The sequence below is a fragment of the Sciurus vulgaris genome (assembly GCF_902686455.1).
Source record: "Sciurus vulgaris genome assembly, chromosome: 9".
NCBI classification, from domain to species: domain Eukaryota; kingdom Metazoa; phylum Chordata; class Mammalia; order Rodentia; family Sciuridae; genus Sciurus; species Sciurus vulgaris.
The window spans coordinates 36,874,148-36,896,839 of NC_136469.1; the positions used below are offsets into that span (position 1 = coordinate 36,874,148).

Here is a 22,692-nt window from a genome sequence, read left to right on the forward strand (position 1 = left end):
CATGCCTAAGGTATTTTCATCTGAATCATAGAAATGAGGTAGCAGCTTGAGGAGGAAGCACTTGCAAGGTTGGCTATGTGCTAAGCTGTACTTCTATCATTTTAAAAGTGGAGGATGTAATTGTTGTTATTATTTTGGTGGCAGTGCTGAGGATAGAACCCAGAACCTCCCACATTAGGTAAGTATTCTGCCACTGAGTTGCTTCCCTAGCCCAGAAGGATGGATCTCAGCAGACAATTAGAACTCTCTGCAAAGGAGTGATTATAACTAAGGGATTTACACCAAGCAATGAAGAATGGGAGGATCTGAGGAGCCATAACCAAAAGGTGGTGGAGTTATAGATAGCAGAGTGTAGGATGACTGGGATCAGGGTTCTAGAAAGATGCTTGACATTGGGAATATAGAATTACTGATATCGATTACATCAGGGTGTAAGATGATCTCACACAGGGAGTGACTCACATAGGATGAAAGGCAAAATTATAGAAGGAAAGGAGGTCAAGGAACTGAAGCAAAACATTTGAAGGCTAATCCATATGAATGTTGAAATTACTCAGAATTATGCTGGGAATACTCATGCACCAGCTGCTAAAATCTTTTGAGAAGTGAAGGCAAGTGATAAATATGGGATAGTAGTGACATAATCTGATGAGGGGCAAAGCTAGAATACACACACACACACACACAATTTCTTTTTTCTTTTCTTTTTTTTTTTTTGAGAGGGCGTCTTGCTAAATTGCCCAGCCTGTTCTCCAATACCTCCAACTCCTAGGCTCAAGTGATTCTTCTGGTCTATAAGTAGCTGGGATTACAGGTGCATGCCACCATACTAGGAAGGAGTAGTAGTTTGAAACTGGAAATGAAGAGTGAAGGGAATCCTCATTTCATCTCCAGGCTGTTAAACAGGATGTGACAGAAGGAATATCCATTGATAGAGAGGGCTATAAGGGAAGTGGAAATCTCCCAGGGGAGAGTCAGGTTTCAGGTCCAGCAAGGTTGTGAAGCGGGCCTTCACAGAGCAGGTTGAGAGGGTGCAGGGACTGTGCTGCCCACCTTAGGCATTACAGTGAGCATAGTGGGAACATCTTTAGAGTCGGGGAAGGGTGGGAGAAGGGAAGAGGAGGTTACAGTCAGCCATCTGGGGGTTGGAGTGAGGGATTTGGGAGGGTGCCTGGCTGTGCACAGCTGCTTTTAGTGTTGATGGAAAAAAGGATAAAGGAATGGTGTGATTAATCGTGGTGGATTCAGGGTAGATAAGGTTGGCAAAGTTGAGAGTGTTGTGTGGTAGGGAAGAGTGAGAGGTCTTTTCAGGAATTCTGAGGCTGCTCTTTGGCCACTACAGGGAGAAGCAGGGGAAAGTGGTTTGAATTACTGCAAAGAGTAAGAAAGACAGCTGGAATCTATAAAGGACTTTTCTCTGGAGGAAGGGCAGGGCTCTCAGGCTGATGTGCTCAAGCTTCTGATGTCTTCTGGTGGTTTCTTCCCAGTCTCATTTTGGGAAGAATGAGGGAAACCCCGCAGGATAAGCAGCATAGATCAGTTCTTTCCCAGAACTCCCAGACTGTTCATTATGGCTGGAATCACACACAGCAGGAGAAATTCTTGCCATATGGCATAACCAAGCCAAAATTTGTCATCTATTTTTGAGGGATTATAATTTTTTGAGACTTTTCCTGGCATATCCCCCAGATTCCTCTTCTTGATGTATTTCTAGTTTATGAATCAAGTCTTTCATCCACTTATTTATCCAACAAGTATTTCTTTCCTTAGTAACTAGTCTAACATAGCTTTATTTTAGGCATTTAGGAAGTGATAATAGTGAACTATTCCCAATCCTGCAAGAGCTTAGTTTATTTGGAATAAGAAAAAATAAAAATAAAAAAAAACATAGAAGGAAAGACAAAAAGGGAACAGAGGAGAAAAAAACACATTTACAGTAGCCAAAACAGGTTATTTTGTGCCAAAATGGTTATTTTGGGCTGGGGGTATAGTTCAGTGGAACAGTGCATATCTAGCATGCATGAAGTCCTGAATTCCATGCTCAGCAATGAAAAAAGTTAAATATAAAAAGCTGTATGTGAAACTCATGAAAACTATAAAACTTTATTATAGGACATGAAACAGGCTTACGTAAATGGAGAGACTTATTGGGTTCCCAGAGGGGTAAGATTCAGTATTAGAACAACAAATATGTTGTAATTAATCTAAAATTCAATGTCCTTTAGTAAATATGCCAAATAAATTTTTTAAATTTCATGAGCTGATCAGAATAAAAAACTATAGAGAAAGGTACACATGAGCCAAAAAGTTTTCTTTGAAGGGGAACAAATAGCAATCCCACTTCCGGGTATATATATATATATATAAAAAAAAAAAAAAAAAAAGTGGAAGAAGGGCCAAGTTTACACATGCTTGATTCTTCTTAAATGGGTGCTGTCTTTTGCTGCTCCCATCGCCTATGGACATTGGACTCCAGATTCTCCAGTCTTTGAACAGACTTGTAACAGCAGTTTCCCAGGAAACTTCCAGGACTTCTGTCTCAGGCTGGGCTGCATCATTGATCTCTCTATTTCTAAGACTCCAGCCTCTTGGAGTTGAGCAGCTACTGGTATCCCTGGCTCTCCAGCCTACAGATGCGATTATGGGAAGATACAGCCTCTGATGGTGTGAGCCAATCTAATAAATCCACTCTTCTAATTACATATGTTCTTTTGTTTCTATTCCTCTGGAGAACCCTAATATGCCTTCTAAATTTAAGACAATTAAAGCAAAGTGATAACTGACTGGAAAGGAAAAAACAAACAGAAAATAATAGCAAACTCACTAAAAAACAATTGAAGTTGGCACGGTGGCAGTATCATTAGTCAATGAGGTTTATCTGAGGTAAGATTATTGCTAATTGAAAATGATTCCCTATAACCCACCAGGACAACTTGAAATACAGTCAGATATATTTTAAAAATATATTTTGGAACCAAAAATTATAATGCTGTTAACAAAACTCCTTCCATTCTCAACTACTTATTTATGTAAATAAGGTGCCTCAGCATTTCCAGCTACAAAAACAAAAATATTTTATGTATCACATATTTGTTATATTTATAATATAAAATTATATTATTTGTTATACATAATATTGTTAATATTGAACCTGTCTCAATATTGTAAAAAGTAATCTTCATTCATAAGAATGAGTAAACTGCATCTAGTGCTATCATTCAGATACGTATTTACAATTTCTTTTTCTGGTATCAGGAATTAAACCCAGAGTGCCTTACCACTATGCCTCATCTCCAACCCTTCTTTAATTTTTTTTTCTTTTGAAGCAAGGTCTCAGGCTGGCCTCAAACTGATGATTCTCCTGCCTTAGCTTTCTGAGTAGCTGGAATTATAGGCCTGAGCCACCACAACAGGCTACAATTTTCTTTTTTTATGTTTTAAGACTGACAAACGTGCCAGGTACAGTGGTGTACACCTGTAATCCCAGCAGCTTGCGGGGCTGAGGCAGGAGAATCACTAGTTCCAACCCAGTCTCAGCAACTTAGCGAGGCCCTCAAAAACTCAGCAAGACCCTCTCCAACTAAAATACAAAAAAAGGACTGGGGATATGGCTCAGTGGTTAAGTGCCCCTGGGTTCAATCCCTAGTACCAAAAAAAAAAAAAAAAAAAAAAAAATTGGGAGTGCAGCTCAGCAATAGAGTGATCCTGGATTCAATCCCCAAACCCACTGCACTGAGATGAAGGGGGAGGGAGGGAGAGAGAGAGAGGGATAGAGGGAGGGAGGGAGGGAGGGAGGGGGAGAGGAAGGAAGAGGGAGGGAACAAGCGTTTAATTGAACAATGGGCAAGTTAAGAAAGCACTTTGATAACCAGAGAGCTGCATGAAGGTATCTCCTTTGTACTAAATCTTGAAAGAGAAGTAGCTCAGGAGATGCCAATAAATGCAGAAAGGGCTGAAAAAAGGAACCTTAGGCAGGGATTACAAAAGAAATGAAAATTTCAAACCGTTACTCAGGTCATTATTTCATAAAATGTGTTCTCTAAAAAGTAAGGATGTACAAGAAGGTTGACAGATGTTCTGTTGAAAAAACTTTTAGGTAATGACAATTTTCTTTTTAAAAGGCATTTTTTTTTTTTTTTTTTTTCAAAATCTCTGTATGAGAACTTACCAGTCATTCCTTGGTATTCACAGGGGATTGATTCCAGGACCCCCTTGAATGTCCAAATACAAGTTTAAGTGTCTTATATAAAGTGGCATAGTATTTGCATATGACCTACACAATCACACTGTACACTTTAAATCATCTCTATATTCCTTATGACTAACCCAAAGTAAATGCTTCACAGCTATTATACTGTATTATTTAGGAAACAATGACAAATTCAGTACAAATGTACATATTCAGTATAAATGTGATTTTTTTCTGAATGTTTTTGATCCAAGTTTGGTTCAGTCTGGGATACAGAACCCACATGTATGGAGGGTGAATTGCATACTGATAAAATTGTACATGTGATTGTTCTTCTGTAACAACTGGCCTTGTGGGAGTATAGCACAATAATTAAGAGGATAGATTTTGGTGCCAGAATGATGGGTTCAAGTTACTGCTGGCTGTATACTAGCAAAGTACAGTAACTGTGCACCTGTCTTTGCAGGTGCAAAATGAGAATACTACTGCTTTCTTCATAAGGTTGTTGCCAGGGTTAAATGAGATACATTGTAAGGAAAATGCTTAGAACAAGGTCTGGGATACAGTTAGTGACACGGATGGACTTATGTGTCATACCTAAGAATGTCAGAGATGACTTGATATAGGAGTGAGGGATTGTTGATATTCAAGTCAGTGCATTATCAGCTTAAGTATTAATTATGGTCATGCTACATGTTATTCTACAAACATTAACTTGTTGGCTACTGGTTTGTCTTAATATATGTGATGTATCTTAAAATATATTACTATACTTTTTGCTTTCACTAAAAAAAAAAAGTTAACTTTTCTAATTTATTAATGTCTAAGGCTAAAAAAAACCCCATACAAATCAAAATTTAATATTTTCCATTTTAGTGCTTCTGTACCAAAAATCAAATCATACTGTACTGTCTAGTTTAACACATCTCATAAACTCCCGTAATTTTGGGAGGCAGGTACCAGGGATTGAACTCAGGGGTACTCGACCACTAAGCCACATCCCCAGCCCTACTTTGTATCTTATTTAGAGACAGGGTCTCACTGAGTTGCTAAGTGCCTCACTTTTGCCAAGGCTGGATTTGAGCTCTTGATCCTCCTGTCTCAGCCTCCCCAGTCACTGGGATTACAGGCATGCACCACTGCGCCTGGCTCCTATAATGTTTTGTAAAGACAAAAACAATTTTTGGAAAAGGCTGGACTGCATATGAAATGACTAAAAATTTTGACTAAAGATACATGACTGCCAAAATATCTGCATTAAACTTTTCTAGTTGGACAGTGGGCTATTTATGTGACTTTGTTATGCCATTACAGATACCACTGATGACTATAGGTAAACTTTTTTTTTTTTTTTTTGAGATGGTGTCTTGTTATGTGTTGCTTAGGCTGGTCTCAAATTTGGAATCTCCTGCTTCAGCCTCCCAAGTAGTTGAGATTACAGGCACATTCCATGATGCTCAGCCTATTTTATCAACTGAATAAAAAAAAAATAAACTTGACTATAGGGTTGGTTGACACTGTGTTGGTGCTAATGAATTCACACTCACATTTTTTGAGATACCATGATTATATTTAATATACTGCCAAGTAGTAAGGTAAAAGTATTCACCGTGGCAATATAATAAGTGATGGACTGAAAATCTGGCCAGTTTTCTGTATTTTTGTCATTTCATGAATTTTATAAAAATTTTAGCCTACTACAACATATTTAGCTCCTTGTTTCACCTTAAGTAATGAATGGAATGTCAGTTATTCTTGGAAGGAAAACAAGCAGGAGTATGGCAATTTTTTAAACATTTTTGGGTTTGATGCATCAAAGAGAAACTAAAAAGTATGGACTCTCTCCAAAAAACTACACATTTTTACAATACTTAGTGTATTTTAGGGATGTTAGTAATGTTTCTCAAAGTATCATCTATGGACCATCTGGTTCCAAATTTCTTGAGGTTCTAGTTAAAAGTTCAGATTTCTAAGTCCTACCACTGGTTTGAAATCTCACAGAATCAGGCCCAGAAACAACAACAGCAGTAACCACTATTATGATTATTATTATTATTATTATTATTTATTTTTGCCCAGGGGTCTTGCATGTTAGGTGAGCACTGTATCACTGAATTATACCTTTAATCCCCAAATAAAACTTTTAACATCTACTTTTAAAGTTTTTTAAAAAAAATTTTTTTATGAAAGGAAAACACACAGAGAGTAAGCATATCCAAATGTATCATTTTAGAAGTCAAAACAGTATCAGAAGGTTTGTCTCTCTTATCCCCACTTTCCCAACACCCAGTCCTATCCCTATAGGTTACTACCCTCACTTCTTTAGTCTCACTAATATTTTTCTCCATATCTTTAAAAAATTGTATGTATATATTCATTTTTCTTTTCTTTCTGTATTTTAGTGCTGGGGATAGAACTCAGGGCCTTACACATTCTAGGCAATTGCTATCACTGAGCTAGATATCCAGCCCCTTATACCATCATTTGGTAATTTGTCAACTTTAATCCTTGTTTGCTGACTTCCTGCCCAGGTGAAAAAATACTAAATCTCTCTCCCTATCTCAACTTTATTTTTCTTACCCCATTCCCTAATTATATATAATTTCTTGTTAAACCAATGGTCAATGTTACACTGTCAATATTATTCACAGAGCCAACTAATGCATTGCAACCTCTTTTCCTTCACATTTTCATTTTTTTTCTGAAGTTAATCACTGCCTCATTTTCCCATTATTTTATCTACCTATTGTTAATTTTCCCCAATGTTCCAGCATCTCTGCTACATACTGAGCAATTTCATTTTTTTTTTTTTTTTTTAGTTGTAGCTGGACACAATACTTTTTTGTTTGTTTTTATGTGGTCTGAGGTTCAAACTCAGTGCCTTACACATGTTAGGCAAGCACTCTACCACTGAGCTACAACCCTAGCCCCCAATTCCATTTTTTTATGCTGAAAACATGTAAGATTATTTTTTCTGAGCTGCCTCTGGAGCCTTTCCTTCCACCTCATCTCCTGCACTATTGTTTCCTTGAGGTTCTGGGATATTCCCTCATGCCACCTTAGGATTTTTCTTGCTGCTTTTCTTTGTTGGATGTTCTTTTCCACATCGTCCATGTTCTTGTTTTATTTAGTTCTTCCAGCTTCCTAAGAAAGAATGCAAAAGAGGTATAACATTTGAGATCTTATATATCTGAAAATGTATAATCTACGTGACTGATTCATAGTTTGGTTAAGGATTCTAGACTAAAAATAGTTTTCTCTCAGATTTGTTTTAGTCCTTCCTTCCTTCCTCCCTCCCTCCCTCCCTCCCTCCCTCCCTCCCTCCCTTCCTTCCTCCCTCCCTTCCTTCCTCCCTCCCTTCCTTCCTTCTCGGTGCTGGGGATAGAACCTAGAGCCTTGCATGGGCTAGGCAAATGTTCTTCCATCAAACTACATCTCAGTCGTCCCAAATTTTTAAGGTTATACTTCATTATTTTCTATCAAGGGTGGTTAGGAACAATACTTTTGCAATTTTGTGTTTTTTTTTTTTTTTTTCTGATCAGCTTTTTGTTTCTGAAGATTTTATAATTTTTTTCTTTGTCCAGGATATTCTGAAACTTAGGGTGACTTGAAGTGGTTTTGTTTAAATTGTTATGATGAGCCTATCAATATAGGGACTCCTATCTTGCAGTCCTGGGAAATTTTCTTCTATAATTTCCCTGAATAGGAAGAATTAATATTGTCAAAATGGCCATACTACCTAAAGTGCTATACAAATTCAATGCAATTCCAATTAAAATCCCAATGACGTACCTTACAGAAATAGAGCAAGCAATTATGAAATTCATCTGGAAGAAGAAGAAACCCAGAATAGCTAAAGCAATCCTTAGCAGGAAGAGTGAAACAGGGGGTATTGCAATACCAGATCTTCAACTCTACTACAAAGCAATAGTAACAAAAACGGCATGGTATTGGTACCAAAAGAGAAAGGTAGATCAATGGTACAGAATAGAGGACACGGACACAAACCCAAATAAATACAATTTTCTCATACTAGACAAAGGGGCCAAAAATATGCAATGGAGAAAAGATAGCCTCTTCAACAAATGGTGCTGGGAGAATTGGAAATCCATATGCAACAGAATGAAACTAAACCCATATCTCTCACCATGCACGAAACTAAACTCAAAATGGATTAAGGACCTCGGAATCAGACCAGAGACCCTGCAGATTATAGAAGAAAAAGTAGGTCCAAATCTTCACCTTGTTGGTCTAGGACCAGACTTCCTTAACAGGACTCCCATAGCACAAGAAATAAAAGCTAGAATCAACCACTGGGATAGATTCAAACTAAAAAGCTTTCTCTCAGCAAAGGAAACTATCAGCAATGCGAAGAAAGAGCCTACAGAGTGGGAGAATATCTTTGCCAATCATACTTCAGATAGAGCACTAATCTCCAGAATCTATAAAGAACTCAAAAAACTCTACTCCAAGAATTCAAATAATCCAGTCAACAAATGGGCTAAGGAAATGAATAGACACCTCACAGAAGAAGATCTACAAGCAATCAACAAACATATGGAAAAATGTTCAACATCTCTAGTAATAAGAGAAATGCAAATCAAAACCACCCTAAGATTCCATCTCACCCCAATTAGAATGGCGATTATCAAGAATACAAGCAACAACAGGTGTTGGCAAGGATGTGGGGAGAAAGGTACACTCATACACTGCTGGTGGGGCTGCAAATTAGTGCAGCCACTCTGGAAAGCAGTGTGGAGATTCCTTGGAAAACTTGGAATGGACCCTCCATTTGACCCAGCTATCCCACTCCTTGGCCTATACCCAAAGGACTTAAAATCAGCATACTACAGAGATACAGCCACATCAATGTTCATAGCTGCTCAATTCACAATAGCCAGACTATGGAACCAACCTAGATGCCCTTCAATTGATGAGTGGATAAAGAAACTATGGTATATATATACAATGGAATATTACTCAGCCATAAAGAATGATAAAATTATGGCATTTGCAGGCAAATGGATGAAATTGGAGAATATCATGCTAAGTGAGATAAGCCAATCTCAAAAAGCCAAAGGACGAATGATATCACTAATAAGTGGAGGATGACACATAATGGGGGGGAGGGAAGGGTTAGTGTTAGGGTTAGAGTTAGGGTTAGGGAGGGGGGCAAGTATGGAGGAAGGAAGTACTGTATAGAGGGTAAAGAGGGGTGGGAGGGGTGGGGGGAAGGGAAGAAATAACGGAGTGAATCAAACAACATTACTCTATGTAAATTTATGATTACACAAATGGTATGCCTTACGCCATGTACAAACAGAGAAACAACATGTATCCCATTTGTTTACAATAAAAAAAAAAAAAAGAAAATGTCAAGGGACTAAAAAGAAAAAAAAAAAAAAAAATTTTCCCTGATAATTTGCTCTCCCTGTTTTTTCTGATCACTCTTCCTAAAATTCCTATTAACAGGAATAAACACTAAATGGATTCTCTAATGTTCTCACTTTCCTCTTCTATTTTCTATCTTTCCCCACCTTTATCGTCTAGTCTTTTATTGAATGTTTACATATTTACAAGTGTACTGATTCACAGATTGCCCTCATATTTAAGAATGAGACTACGCATTTGTGTTAGGCAATTTTCCATCACTATAATGAGGTACCTGAAATAATTAATTTACGAAGAGAAAAGATTTACTTTGGCTCACAGTTTTGGAGGTCCCAATCCAAGATCAAGTGGATCCACAGTTTTAGATCTCTGGTGGGGTGCCAGATGACAGTGGTGGGAACATTCAAGATACACAGTATATCGACACTGGCTCCTGAATGTCCCCCAAAGACCTATGTGTTAAAGGCTTACTGGTGCTATTGGGAGGTGGTGAGACCTTTAAGAGGTGGGGCTTAGTAACAGATCTTTAGGTCATTAGGGGTATACCCTTGAAGGGAATAGGGGAACACCAGCCCCTTCCTCTTGCTCTCTTCTGTTCCCCAGTCATGAGATTAAGTGGTTCTGCTCTGCTGCACATTTTCAACCATCTGGCATCTGGCACCCCACCACAGTTCTAAAGTTATGGATCCACTTGATCTTGGGTTGGAACCCCCAAAACACCATGAACCAAAATAAAACTTTTCTGTGTGGAGTATGATTTTTTTAAATTCACAAGTAAACATGCCAGCAGTGAACTGGTTTTTCAGTGCTGGCACATCAACTTGTAATATTTGGGTTCTTGACTATAAACATCGGGCAAACTTGCCTTACCACTTCTGATAGGAGTGGGAAAGTTGTCCAGCTGTGCAGGCTGAGTACAAAAACCTGGAGTCTAACTGTTTCGTAGAGACTTGCAAACATCCCAGCTATTCTGAGCCTAGACCTGACCTAACTTTACATCTGGTACCTCCCAAATGCTGAAGCTTTAGTCTCTAAGAGGAACTGGCCTTCATCTTTAGACTTAGCGTTCGATCTCCTCCTCTCTGCTAAACTAATTACTACTCCTTCATTCACTGTCATTTTTCAGACACTTCTTATTGTCCAAATACTTGTTTGACTTCTCTAATTTGATACTCCCCACCCTTTGTTTTGTCATTATAGGTTAAAGGATTTTTGTTTGTTTATTACTTTACTGATACTTTAATGAGCTTTGAAGAAAAAAATTATTATGTATGAGGGAGATTCTTGTGAGAAAATCACAATTCATAAGTGGAACTCCAAAGTAAATTTTTTTGGGGGTGGTACTGGGGATTGAACTCAGGGATGGTCTACCTCTGAGATACGTCTCAGAACATTTTATTTTTTATTTTGAGACAGAGTCTCACTAAGTTGCAGAGGTTGGCCTTGAACTTGCCATCCTCTCTAGTTGCTACAATTATAAGCATGTGACACTATACCTGATTCCAGAGTAATTCTTATGCAACATACACTTGAGGGCTCCAAGCTAATTGGAATACTGGATAATGAGTGACCATTTATATGAACTAGATAAATTTATGTGGAATGAATGATTTGAAAACCAACTATGATGTTTGGTGAAGCATTGTCGTAGGAAGTTACCAGATCCCACAATAGAAAGCCCTGCCAAATGAATAAAAAGAAAAGAAGAAAGGAAAGAAGGAAGGTCACAAACAAGTTAACTGTAGCTATTTCTATCTATCCACATTGTTTGATAGATACATTATAATATTCATCTTTGTAAGCTAAACACCACATTAATAAGTAGACAACTATTTTCTGAATCACAAACTACTAATCCTGAAAATAAACTATGAAATAAAAGTTGGGGTTGGGAGTTGAATGTGTCTTTCTTTTTCAGTGCTAGGGATTGAACCCAGGACTTTGCACATGCTAGGCAAGCATTATATCACTGAGTTATACAAGAGCCCTAAATTCCAGTGTTTTAAGGGAAGAGAAAACAGAAATCAGAGGAATAAGATGTCATCCTTAACTAAGAATGGAGATTGAGGGAGTTAGCCAATCAATATGTAATCAGTGACATTAAATTAAGCAGTGAAAGATAAACAGGAATTAACCAGACATAGTTGTGGGATCAGGGTGTGGGTTCCTGGTAGAAGGGATGGGTAGAAGTAAAAAGCACATCACTGTGACAGGAAGATAGCCAGTGAGTGGGGTGGAGGGTGATGTGAAATACCTTTGGGATGGAGACAGTGACCTAATCATATAGGACTGTGCAGGCTACACTAAGAATTTTTGGTTTTACTAGGAGCATTAAGAAACCACTAAAATGTTTTAATGAAGGAAGTACATGAAACAATTTACATTTTTTAAAGATTCTGATGGCAGTGGCTATGGGGCAAGCAAGGAACCAATTAAGGCTCTTGCCAAAGTCCAGGACATAATGCTGGCTTGGGCTAAGGTGGTAGCAATGGACAGGGAGAAAAATGAAGTGAGAAATATATGAATTTTGAGAGAAAGAGAAGGGTTAAGCAAGTTTCCTGGGTTTCTGCTTTAAACAAATATGTAGCAGCAGATGTCACAGGGAAGATGGCAAGAGAAGCAGAATTCGGAACAAGTAAAGATCAAGAGTTCAGTGTGGGATGTTTGTAAGATATCCAAGCAGATATATCAAGTAGGGAGGTGACTATAAATATCTAGAAAGAGAGGTCAGAACCAGAGATAAAAAATTAGGTGTCATCAACAAATAGATGACATCTGAAGTCACAGGATGGATGAATTTATTTAGGGAGAAGAAGAATATAGATAAGACAAGTAGAAGAGAAAGAAGGAAAGTCTTCATGAACTTCCTAGTTTATTTTTATTTTTTATAATTCTTTTTAGTTGTACATGGACACAATATCTTTATTTTATTTATTTATTTTTAATTGGTGCTAAGGATTGAACCCAGTGCATCACATGTATAAGCAAGTGCTCCACCTCTGAGCCACAACCACGGCCCAGAACTTCCTATTTTAAAGGATGGGGAGAGAAGTACCCTCTGCAGGAGGATGAGGGAATAGCCATTATGGTTACTTAAAACTAGAAGAGGTCTGTATGCAGGACCACAGAATGCAGGTTTCAAAAAGGAAGATATGGTTAATTGTATTGACTGGAAAGAAGACAGGAAAATGTCCCTTGATTTCAGTACCGTGGGTGTCACTGATTACCCCAGTAAGATTATCAGGTGGATTAGGTTCTGTGGCAAATGCCAGAGGGACCGATATATCATGGATTAACCCACCAGGTTCATTCAGTTCAATTTCAGATTTTGAGTTTTATTTTTTCTGAGATGTTCTGGTTATAAGGATAACTATCTTATAACTTTTATTCTTTCTTACACTCATTTTTCAAAAAAAGAGTAAATTTAAAAAAAATAAAATTCATTCTATCTTGTAATTACCATAGAGGGTTCACTGGATCCTTTCTTAACTTATAGTCTCTTAGTGATTTTGATTTCCTCTAGTTTTATACAAGTAAAACATTTTGCTATATCATTACTCTAAGAATTATTTACACATTATTCAACAATACTCCTAACTATTCTAGAAAAGATAAAAGTTGCAGAATTTGGTATTGCCTAGCAGGTAGATTCAATAGTGAAATAAATCATCGCAATAAGATAATTATTTTCTTAGCTCACTGCAATGTCTAAAACACTGTATCATCTTTTAAGGGAGTATTAAAAAAATCTGGAGACTTATCTTAGTATTGTTTATTGTTGTTTTAAAGATTTTATTAACCACTGATGAAAATTCAGAATTTTTCATTTGTCTTCCCATATGGAAAAAAGAGGAAAACTGATAAAGGGAAACATTTCAAAACGTTAGAAAAATTAGAAGATGCAAAAAGACAGAACTCTGGATTTTAAGAATGATGGTAAAATTTATCATACAAGAGAATTCTCAGACTGAGAATTCACAGATAACATTCTGGATGTTATTCTCAAGCTTAAGAATGATGACTCAACAATATATATTTAAAGATAAAAAGAAAATGTGGAATTCTCATCCAGTTAAAGACATTTTATAGGAATGACTTCCTTGTTAAATATTCTGCAACTAGAACCCAAGTCATTTTAAAAAGATGTGTAATGTACCTAAATCGATTGCTTTCCTATACTCCAATACTGAATCTGCTGAAAAAGAAATTAGGAAAAGTTCCCAATCACAATAACTTCAAAATAATAATAAAATACTTGGGAGTCAATCTAATGAAAGATGTAAAGGACCTCTACAATGAGAACTATAGAACACTGAAGAAAGAAATTGAAGAAGACTTTAGAAAATGGAAAGGCCTCCCTTGTTCTTGGAGAGGAAAAATTAATATCAAAATGGCCATACTCCAATCATACTTCAGATAGAGCACTAATCTCCAGAATCTATAAAGAACTCAAAAAACTCTACACCAAGAATGCAAATAATCCAGTTGACAAATGGGCCAAGGAAATGAATAGACACTTCACAGAAGAAGATCCACAAGCAATCAACAAACATATGGAAAAAATGTTCAACATCTCTAGTAATAAGAGAAATGCAAATCAAAATCACCCTAAGATTCCATCTCACCCCAATTAGAATGGTGATTATCAAGAATACAAGCAACAACAGGTGTTGGCGAGGATGTGGGGAGAAAAGTACACTCATACATTGCTGGTGGGGCTGCAAATTAGTGCAGCCACTCTGGAAAGCAGTGTGGAGATTCCTTAGAAAACTTGGAATGGAACCACCATTTGACTCAGCTATCCCACTCCTTGGCCTATACCCAAAGGACTTAAAATCAGCATACTACAGAGATACAGCCACATCAATGTTCACAGCTGCTCAATTCATCATACCCAGATGGTGGAACCAACCTAGATGTCCTTCAATTGATGAATGGATAAAGAAACTGTGGTATATATATATATACAATGGAATATTACTCAGCTATAAAGAATGATAAAATTATGGCATTTGCAGGCAAATGGATGAAATTGGAGAATATCATGCTAAGTGAGATAAGCCAATCTCACAAAACCAAAGGTCGAATGATATCGCTAATAAGTGGATGAGGACACATAATGGGGGGAGGGAGGGGTTAGTGTTAGGGTTAAAGTTAGGGTTAGGGAGTGGGGCAAGAATGGAGGAAGGAAGGTCTATATAGAGGGAAAAGAGGGGTGGGAGGGGTGGGCGGAAGGGAAAAAATAACAGAATGAATCAAACAACATTATCCTATGTAAATTTATGATTACACAAATGGCATGCCTTTATGCCATGTACAAACAGAGAAACAACATGTATCCCATTTGTTTACAATTAAAAAAAAAATGGCCATACTACCAAAAGCATTATACAGATTCAAGGCAATCCCCATCAAAATGCTAATGACATTTTTCACAAAAGTAAACAAAGCAGTTCTAAAATTCATTTGGAAAAAGAAGAGACCTAGAATAACCAAAGAATTGTGAGCAGAGAGTGTGATGGTGGAGGCATAATACCAGACCTAAAATTATATTAAAGACCTATAGTAACAAAAACCGCATGGGATGGCAACAAAACAGACGTAAAGGACAAATGGAATAAAAGACACAGAGACAAACCTACATAAATACAGTTATCTAATACTAGACAAAGATGCCAAAACCACATATGTTGGAGAAAAACCTCTTTAATAAATGGTGCTGAGAAAACTGGAAATCCACGTGTAGAAGAATGAAACATGACATAAAAGTTGCACAAAAGTCAACTTGAAATGGATCAAAGACCTAGGAATTAGACCAGAAACTGCAACTGCTAGAGGGCAATGTAGGCCCAACACTCCAACATGTTGGCACAGGAATCACTTCCTTAACAAGACTCCTAAAGCACAATAAAAAAAATTAAAAATGAATAAATGAGATGGTATCAAATTAAAAAGCTTCTGCACAGCAAAGGAAATAAGAGTGTGAAGAAAGAACCCACAGAATGGGAGATCTTTACTATCTGCTTCCCAAATAGGGTATTAATGTTCAGTATATTAAGAATTCAAAAAACTTAACATCAAGAAACCAAATAACCCAATCAATAAATGGACAAAAGAATTAAAGGGACATTTCTCAAAAGAAAAAAAATGCAGGTCAACAAATATATGAAAAAATATTCAATATCTCTAGCAATTAGGGAAATGCAAATCAAACTACATTGAAATTTCATCTCACTTCAGCCAGAATGGCAATTATCAAGAATATGAATAATAACAAGTTTTGGTAAGGATGTGGGGAAAAAGGTAAACTCATACATTATTTGTGGGACTGCAAATTAGTGCAACGGCTCTGAAAAGCAGTATGGAGATTTCTCAAAAAAATTAGGAATAGAATCACCATACAATCTAGCTATCCCACTCCTTAGTATACATCCAAAAGATCTAAAATCAGCATACTGTAGGGATACAGACACATCAATGTTTACAGCAGCACAATTAACAGTCAAGCTATGGAACCAACCTAGACGCCCTTCAACCGACGAATAGATAAAGAAAACGTGGCATATATACACCAAGAAGTATTACTCAAACATAAAGAAGAAAGACATTATGGTGTTTGCCAATAAATGGATGGAACTAGAACTATCATGCTAAGTGATAAAAGCCAGTCCCAAAAAGTCAAAAATCAAATGCTTCTCTGATATGCAGAAGCTAGTCCAAAAGGAGGAAGTGGGAGAGAGGGAGACAGAAAAAGGGAAAAGTGGGGAGATGGGGATTCCATTAAAATAGAAGATGGGTGGACTAGATGAAGGGTACTGAGGAGAAGGGGAAGGGACAGGATAAAGGAAGAATAGTGGACTGTATCTACACTAACTTTCCTATGTACATATATGAATATACCATAATCAATCTCACCATTATGTATATCTACAGGACACTAATTAAAAGAAAAAAAAACTAAAAGTGCGTAACAGGTCAGAAGAGTAGAGAGGGGAACAGGGGAGAGAGAAGGGGAAGGAAAGAGGAAATACTGGGAACTGAATTAGAGCACATTATATTCCATGCTCTTATAATTATGTCAAAATGAATCCCAATGTTTTGTACAACTAAAAAGAATCAATAAAAAGGAAAAGAAGATGTGTGATAAATCTGCTATCTTTTATGATCTCATATATCAACATACTTCATAAAGTTTTCAAGGCAACAAATAATATAGGAAGATGTACATACATAGGTGAATGGAAGGAAATGTCTGAGGTAGAGATGAAAAACATTCAATAAATTGCTAATTCTAATTTTTGTTTATACATCTAAAAATGAAAATGTTTTATAGTTAAAAAGCAAAGAAGATGGCTATCCTCTCTTCAACAAAATCAGTCACGAAAATTTTCAAAAGCTTTGAGTTTTGTGTTTTTCAGGTATAAGAAGCAAGTTATAAATTAAAACGATTAGAGCTCTATTTGAAATGAATATGATAATTATGTTCCTTGCTCATATATGTTAATTGATAAATGGTTGTATTCAAACTAAAACTATCATTTATGGTATTTATTTCTTCAAATGTAGGAAAATATGGGATAAAAAATTGGGTTTGCTGGGCACAATGGCACATGCCTGTAATCCCAATGGCTTGGGAGGCTGAGGCAGGAGGATGGGGAGTTCAAACCAGCCTCAGCAAAAAGCAAGGCGCTAAAAAACTCAGTGAGACCCTGTATCTAAATAAAATACAAAATAGGGCTGGGAATTGGTTCAGTGGTTGAGTGCCCCTGAGTTCAATCCCCAGTACCAAAAAAAAAAAAAAAAAAAAAAAAAACCCAAAAACCAAAAAAAAACTGGGCTTGCTAGGTTTAAATGAAAACTTATTATATATTTAAGTATTAAATATTTAAGTATTCTTTTATTCTTGCTTCTATAAATGATTTGCAAAATGACTTAAAATATTTTTTAAAAATGGGTCTGGGTAATGTAGCTCAATGTTATGACACTTGCCTATCACGTGCAAGGTTCTGAGTTCAATCCCCAGCACTGACAAAAAAAAAAAAAAAAAAAAAAAAATTAAACGGGATCATTGGTCTTGAGTTTTTCCCTCTGGCATACTGATAGTTAAATAGATAAAGATTTATAGGTTTATTTAATATAACAAACAGAGAAAAACAAAACCAATGAATCTCTCAAAGATTCCTTTTGGACTCAGATAATAAAATTAATTCACCTAATGGGAAGTAACAGCTTAGGATAGAGGGATTGTGGTCAATGATGTCATCAAGGATCCAGCTTGTTTCTACCTCTCTGTTCTGGCACTTTGAGTTCTGGTTTCATCTATAGACTTGTATGAAGATAGTTATAGCATTGTATTTAGGCATACAATATCCAAAGGAAGGAAAAAAAAAATGTATCTCTCTTAAAATTGAGGAAACTTATTCTAGAATAGGTCCTCCTCCAGATACTTCCCCTCTTGCGCCTTTGTTAGGAACAAGGTGGTACAACATACCAGGAAGGCTACTGAGAGTGTCCATGACAATCTATCTATAGAAGTCAAACTGCAACAACTTACAAAACACACACTAACAACTGTCACCTGGACTCAGGACAGACTCAGGGTGGACCAGGATATATGTCAGCCCTTTCTAAGTCCTTTTTTTTTTTTTTTTTTTCTCATTTTAGGGTTATTCTATTATCTCTAGCTTTCAGAATATTGTGATATTCTCTGTTCCTCTCTGATAATTGCATACAGAGCCATATGATCAGTGTTGGAGTCTGGGACTATGACAAGCATCAGGGATAGGCAGTGACCAATGGATGACGGGAAAAAGACTGGGTTTTTGTAACAGCCTTGAATAGCCAAAAAGAAAAATGATGAAACTGGGAAAGACGTCTAGGTCTAGATCTCCCAGAACTTCGTTGGTTAGGATTTTTGTACACTTAGAAAACTCAAAGCAGTTGGCAGAACTAGAATGAGGAAGAATGTGATACTGAGAGGAAGCAAAGGAGAAAGCAGAACCATTTCATTTCCTTTTTTCTCCCTTAACTTGAAATCTTGTCCTTAATAGTTGTAAAATATAAACTGTTCCTTGATAGCTAGTTGCCTAGTCAAGACCAAAACTAAGTTAATGGAGCAAATTGTGACTTTTAAATTGTCTCTTTTGGATTTTATTTGGACTGAGGGTCAAACCTAGGGATGCTTAACCACTGAGTCACATTTTTAGCCCTTTTTTGTATTTTATTTAGAGATAGGGTCTTGCTGACTTGCTTAGGCCCTCACTGAGTTGCTGCGGCTGACTTTGAACTCTCCATTCTCCTGTCTCACCTGTCTTAGCCTCCCAAGTTACTGGGATTAAAGGTGTGTGCCACCCTGCCAGGCCCTCTTTTAGATGATTTTGGACTGGGCTGGAATTGAGACAGTTCTTGACTGAGGAACAAGGAAGACCATGTCAAGTTCCTCTTTCTGTAAATACAAAAGTTGCTAGGCTCATAGGGAGTATTTAGGTTTTTAGTTAGGATAATAAAGGGTATTTTTTGACCAAGGATGGAGTAAGAAAAGGAGATATGTGTCCAGCCACTGTGTGTTAAGTCACAGAGATAAAGCCAATAGGTGAGGTCAAGACCCTTAGTAAACAGAACAAAGTTAAAATCAAGGTTCTACTTACATTTAGTAGTGCAAAAGGATGACTGCTCCCCAGCATGAATACCTAAAGCCACCACTTTAACAGTAAAAATCTGAAAGAAAAAACGACTTATGTCAATCTCTACCATCAGTCCCTTACCTCTGTGAAACTGCAGCATATCATCATTCATAGCTATTTTCCAACCAAGTCCAGAAACCTATACGATTAAAAAAAAAAAAAAAAAAAAGGTAATGCAAATTAAAATAAATCCAGAACATTTTTTTTTTCCTTGCTGGGGATCTAACTCAGAGCCTTGAGAATGTCAGGTCATTGATCCACGCTGAGCTATACTCCCAGTTTCCTGATGTTTTTGATTACTTGTATTTATGGAAATACATTTGCCTTTTTGAATCTTCAGGAGTTCTTCAAAGGAACAAGACGGAGAGACCAGGAGGTAGACTTGGGATCTTACTCACTTTCGCTCTATTATCCATCATCTGAAAAACTTTTTGAGTCCAATGCTTATAAAACATGAAGACGCTGCTTTAAATTTGGTACCTCCTTCATCACAAAACATTAAATTCTCAGGGGATCTACAACTGGACCAGAAAGTGAACTCAAATACAATTCAGTCTTTCCCCAAACCAAATACTATCTCAGTTATTAACATTATTATGTGCCTTTATTGGTAAACATAAATTAGGAAAGCAATTTCTCTATAAACTACCTTGGTTCTAAATCTATATATTGTTCCACGCATTTTAAAAAAAGAGCTTAACATCTCACATGCAACTTTTTACATAAATCATGGCATGGGGTGACCCAAGATGCCAAGCAGAACAAATGATACAAACTGCTTTTAATTAAAATTTTTTTTTTTTTTTTTTTTTGTTACTTAGGATTGAACTCAGGGGTGTAAAGCACCGACCCATATCCCCAACCCTTTTCCATTCTTATTTCGAGACAGGGTCTCACTAAGTTGCTTAGGGCAAACGGCTTAAATTTTAACGAAGTAATCTCTGGATATGGAAGAAACCTGCCAATCAATACCTAGGGTGCAGTAGAAATGACAGCCCTTGGAAACAGCAATCTCAAGCACGAAGCCCTCTCCCCAGCAGCCGCCTTCTATAAAGGAGTTCTCGTACCTGCACAACGCGAGGCCCCAAGTTCAGGGCTTTGTCTCAAAAGAACAAAGATCGGCCTTCTCACAGCAAGGCAAGACCCAAGGCTCCAGGAGTCTCGCGCCCTCGTGGAGCCTCGCGCCCTCGTGGAGCCTTGCGCCCCAGCCGCGCCCCCACCATCCCGGGCCGCAGCCCCGTACCCTTTCCGCGCCGCCACGCCCCGCCCCACGCACAGGGCCGCCGCTCGGGCCGCGCCTCCGCCTCCCGCCTCCGCCTCCCGCCGGGTTGCGTGCGCCCGGGGCGGGCGGCCGCCGGGCCAATGGCCGCCGCCGGGGCCGCCGCGCTCCTCCCGCGCCGCCGCGGGGCTGCGGACTCCTCCCGCAGGAGGTAACTGTCAGCGCGCGAGGCGGTGGCGGGCCGGCCCCGTCATATGACCGGCCGCCGGCGTCCCCAGCGCGGAGCGCAGTTCTTCAGCCACCGCAGCCCCGCCGCCGCCGCCGCTATGGCCCCGCCGCTGCGGCCGCCGCGCCCGGCTGCGCGCTGAGCCGCCGGCCCCCAGCGCGCGGCCGGAGCTGCAGCGGCGGCGGCAGCATCATGGCCCCGACCCTGCTCCAGAAGCTCTTCAACAAAAGGGGCAGCGGTGGCAGCACGGCGTCGGCGTCCGCCCAGGGCAGGGCTCCCAAGGAAGGACCCGCCTTTAGGTAAGGGGAGCCGAGGGCGAGTCTCGAGCGGGACCCGCATTGGCTTTGAGCTCGTGGGAGGGCGGGAGCCGGGACGCGAGTTGTCCGGACGTCGCCGCCGTCGCCGACTCCCGGACCGGGGTTTGTCACAGTGCACGCGCCCGCGCGGAGTGCTGCCCGGGACCCTCTGACCTGGGGGTCTCTTCCTCCCTGCCCTCCTCCCTCCCTCTCTGTCCACCACTCGGGGTTCTTCCCGGTTGGGAAGAGTTATGCGTGTTCTCGGGGTCCCGGGCGTGCACACCGCTCTGCTCTGAGAGACTGGCGGTGGTTGGGGTGCACCCCTTCCGGGCAGAGCCGCCTGGCGCCTCTGCGGGCCCTGCAAAGCCGTGAGCTGTCATTTTGAGGGCAGCACCAGCCTATTGTGTGCGTGACAGTATTTTGAAGTTGTGAAGGAGCAACAGCCACAAAAAAGGCATCTTTCTTCTTTCTTGCCATATATGACAAGCTCTCCAACGGATGAATGAAAGTATGTAATTTCCACATCATTTGGAAGGTTGATGCCACATGATGTGCGAAAAGGGGGAGTGAAGTGCTTTTATGAAAGGTCTGAGATTTCAATTTAACAAAGCTGATGCATATGTTTAGTAGATCCGATATTCTGAACACATCTTTGAATAATCATAGCATTTATTGAGCGTTTACTATTTTAAATGATTTATGTTGAGCTCTTTCCTTCTCTGAGGACGCCATGAGAAGGGTGCTGTTTATTCCCATTTTACAGGCAAGAAACCTAAAGTCATAGCGAGTTTAAGCACCTTGCTCAAGAGCCACAGCAGTAAGTAGCAGAATCTGTTTTGATCTAAACAGTTTAATCAGGAATAAATTTCCTATACTAGTCCGCTTTCAAGGGCTAAGTGTAAAAAAAAGATCCCATGTTGCCTTTCAGAATCCTTACCTTGGGAAGTTTATTTATAACAAATCTTAAGCAAATTTTTGCTGAGCATCCATTCCCAATTCTGATACCCTGGCAGGTGATTTATTTTTGCCAAAATGTCTTGCAAAAGCAATTTATTGTTAAATAGGTCTAGACCCAGTAAACCTTTTGAAAGTTTCAGGTGAAACTTTGAAATGAGTTTTGGATTAAGTTTTATGCTCTGTATAAAACTTTTCTTGATTTCCACTTAAAAACACGTGGTCCTTTCCATTATATATGATATGTCAAAGTGCATTCAACTGTTATGTATTACTAATTAAAACAAATTTTTAAAATTTTAGAAAAGCACAGTCCCTTCCTGTAGTTATGTGAGAATTAAATAACCATTATTTTTGTTATTTGTGTGGTGTTTGAAAGGTAAATTGTGAGAACTTCAATCTACCATAGTTAAAGTCTCATGTTTAGACTAACTGAATCCTTATAATTTGAGTAAGGAATTTTCTGCCTTGCACTACTCTGAGTACTAGTGATGCCATCCATGTGCCTTCTCAGAATGGTAGAATTACTTCAGAGCCAGGGTGTGTAATTTCTTCCCCTCCTTCTCAGTAACCCAGACTAGGTCAAGAGTACAAAGCCTGTAGGAAAAGGGGCATGTGTGTTACAGGTGTCTTGCTAAGGGCAGTTAAAACCATTGTAATGCTGGTGGAGATAGTGGAGTTATATTGTCATTGTTTTCTCTGTTCGCTGCTCAATTGCCCACCACCACTTCTCC

At 38.7% G+C, this 22,692-nt stretch overlaps 1 protein-coding gene and 1 long non-coding RNA gene across 3 annotated transcripts in view; one reads left to right on the plus strand and one right to left on the minus strand.

The window, feature by feature from the left end:
* Positions 1 to 6,395: 6,395 nt before the first annotated feature.
* Positions 6,396 to 20,462, minus strand: LOC306669536. The gene is made up of 4 exons (XR_013766147.1): positions 20,331 to 20,462; positions 19,662 to 19,784; positions 19,345 to 19,402; positions 6,396 to 7,333 (listed from the first exon to the last, which is right to left on the minus strand). It is a non-coding gene; the product is annotated as an uncharacterized lncRNA (long non-coding RNA).
* A 123-nt stretch (positions 20,463 to 20,585) lies between these two features.
* Positions 20,586 to 22,692, plus strand: part of FNIP2 (folliculin interacting protein 2) — a 116,942-nt gene continuing 114,835 nt past the window's right edge. The window contains exon 1 of one of the 2 annotated variants that reach the window (XM_079153542.1): positions 20,586 to 21,007. In XM_079153542.1, coding sequence (XP_079009668.1) covers positions 20,901 to 21,007 — 107 coding nt within the window. In that variant the 5' untranslated portion in view covers positions 20,586 to 20,900. The remainder of the gene's footprint in view (positions 21,008 to 22,692) is intronic. The other variant, XM_079153538.1, reaches the window with a different exon arrangement.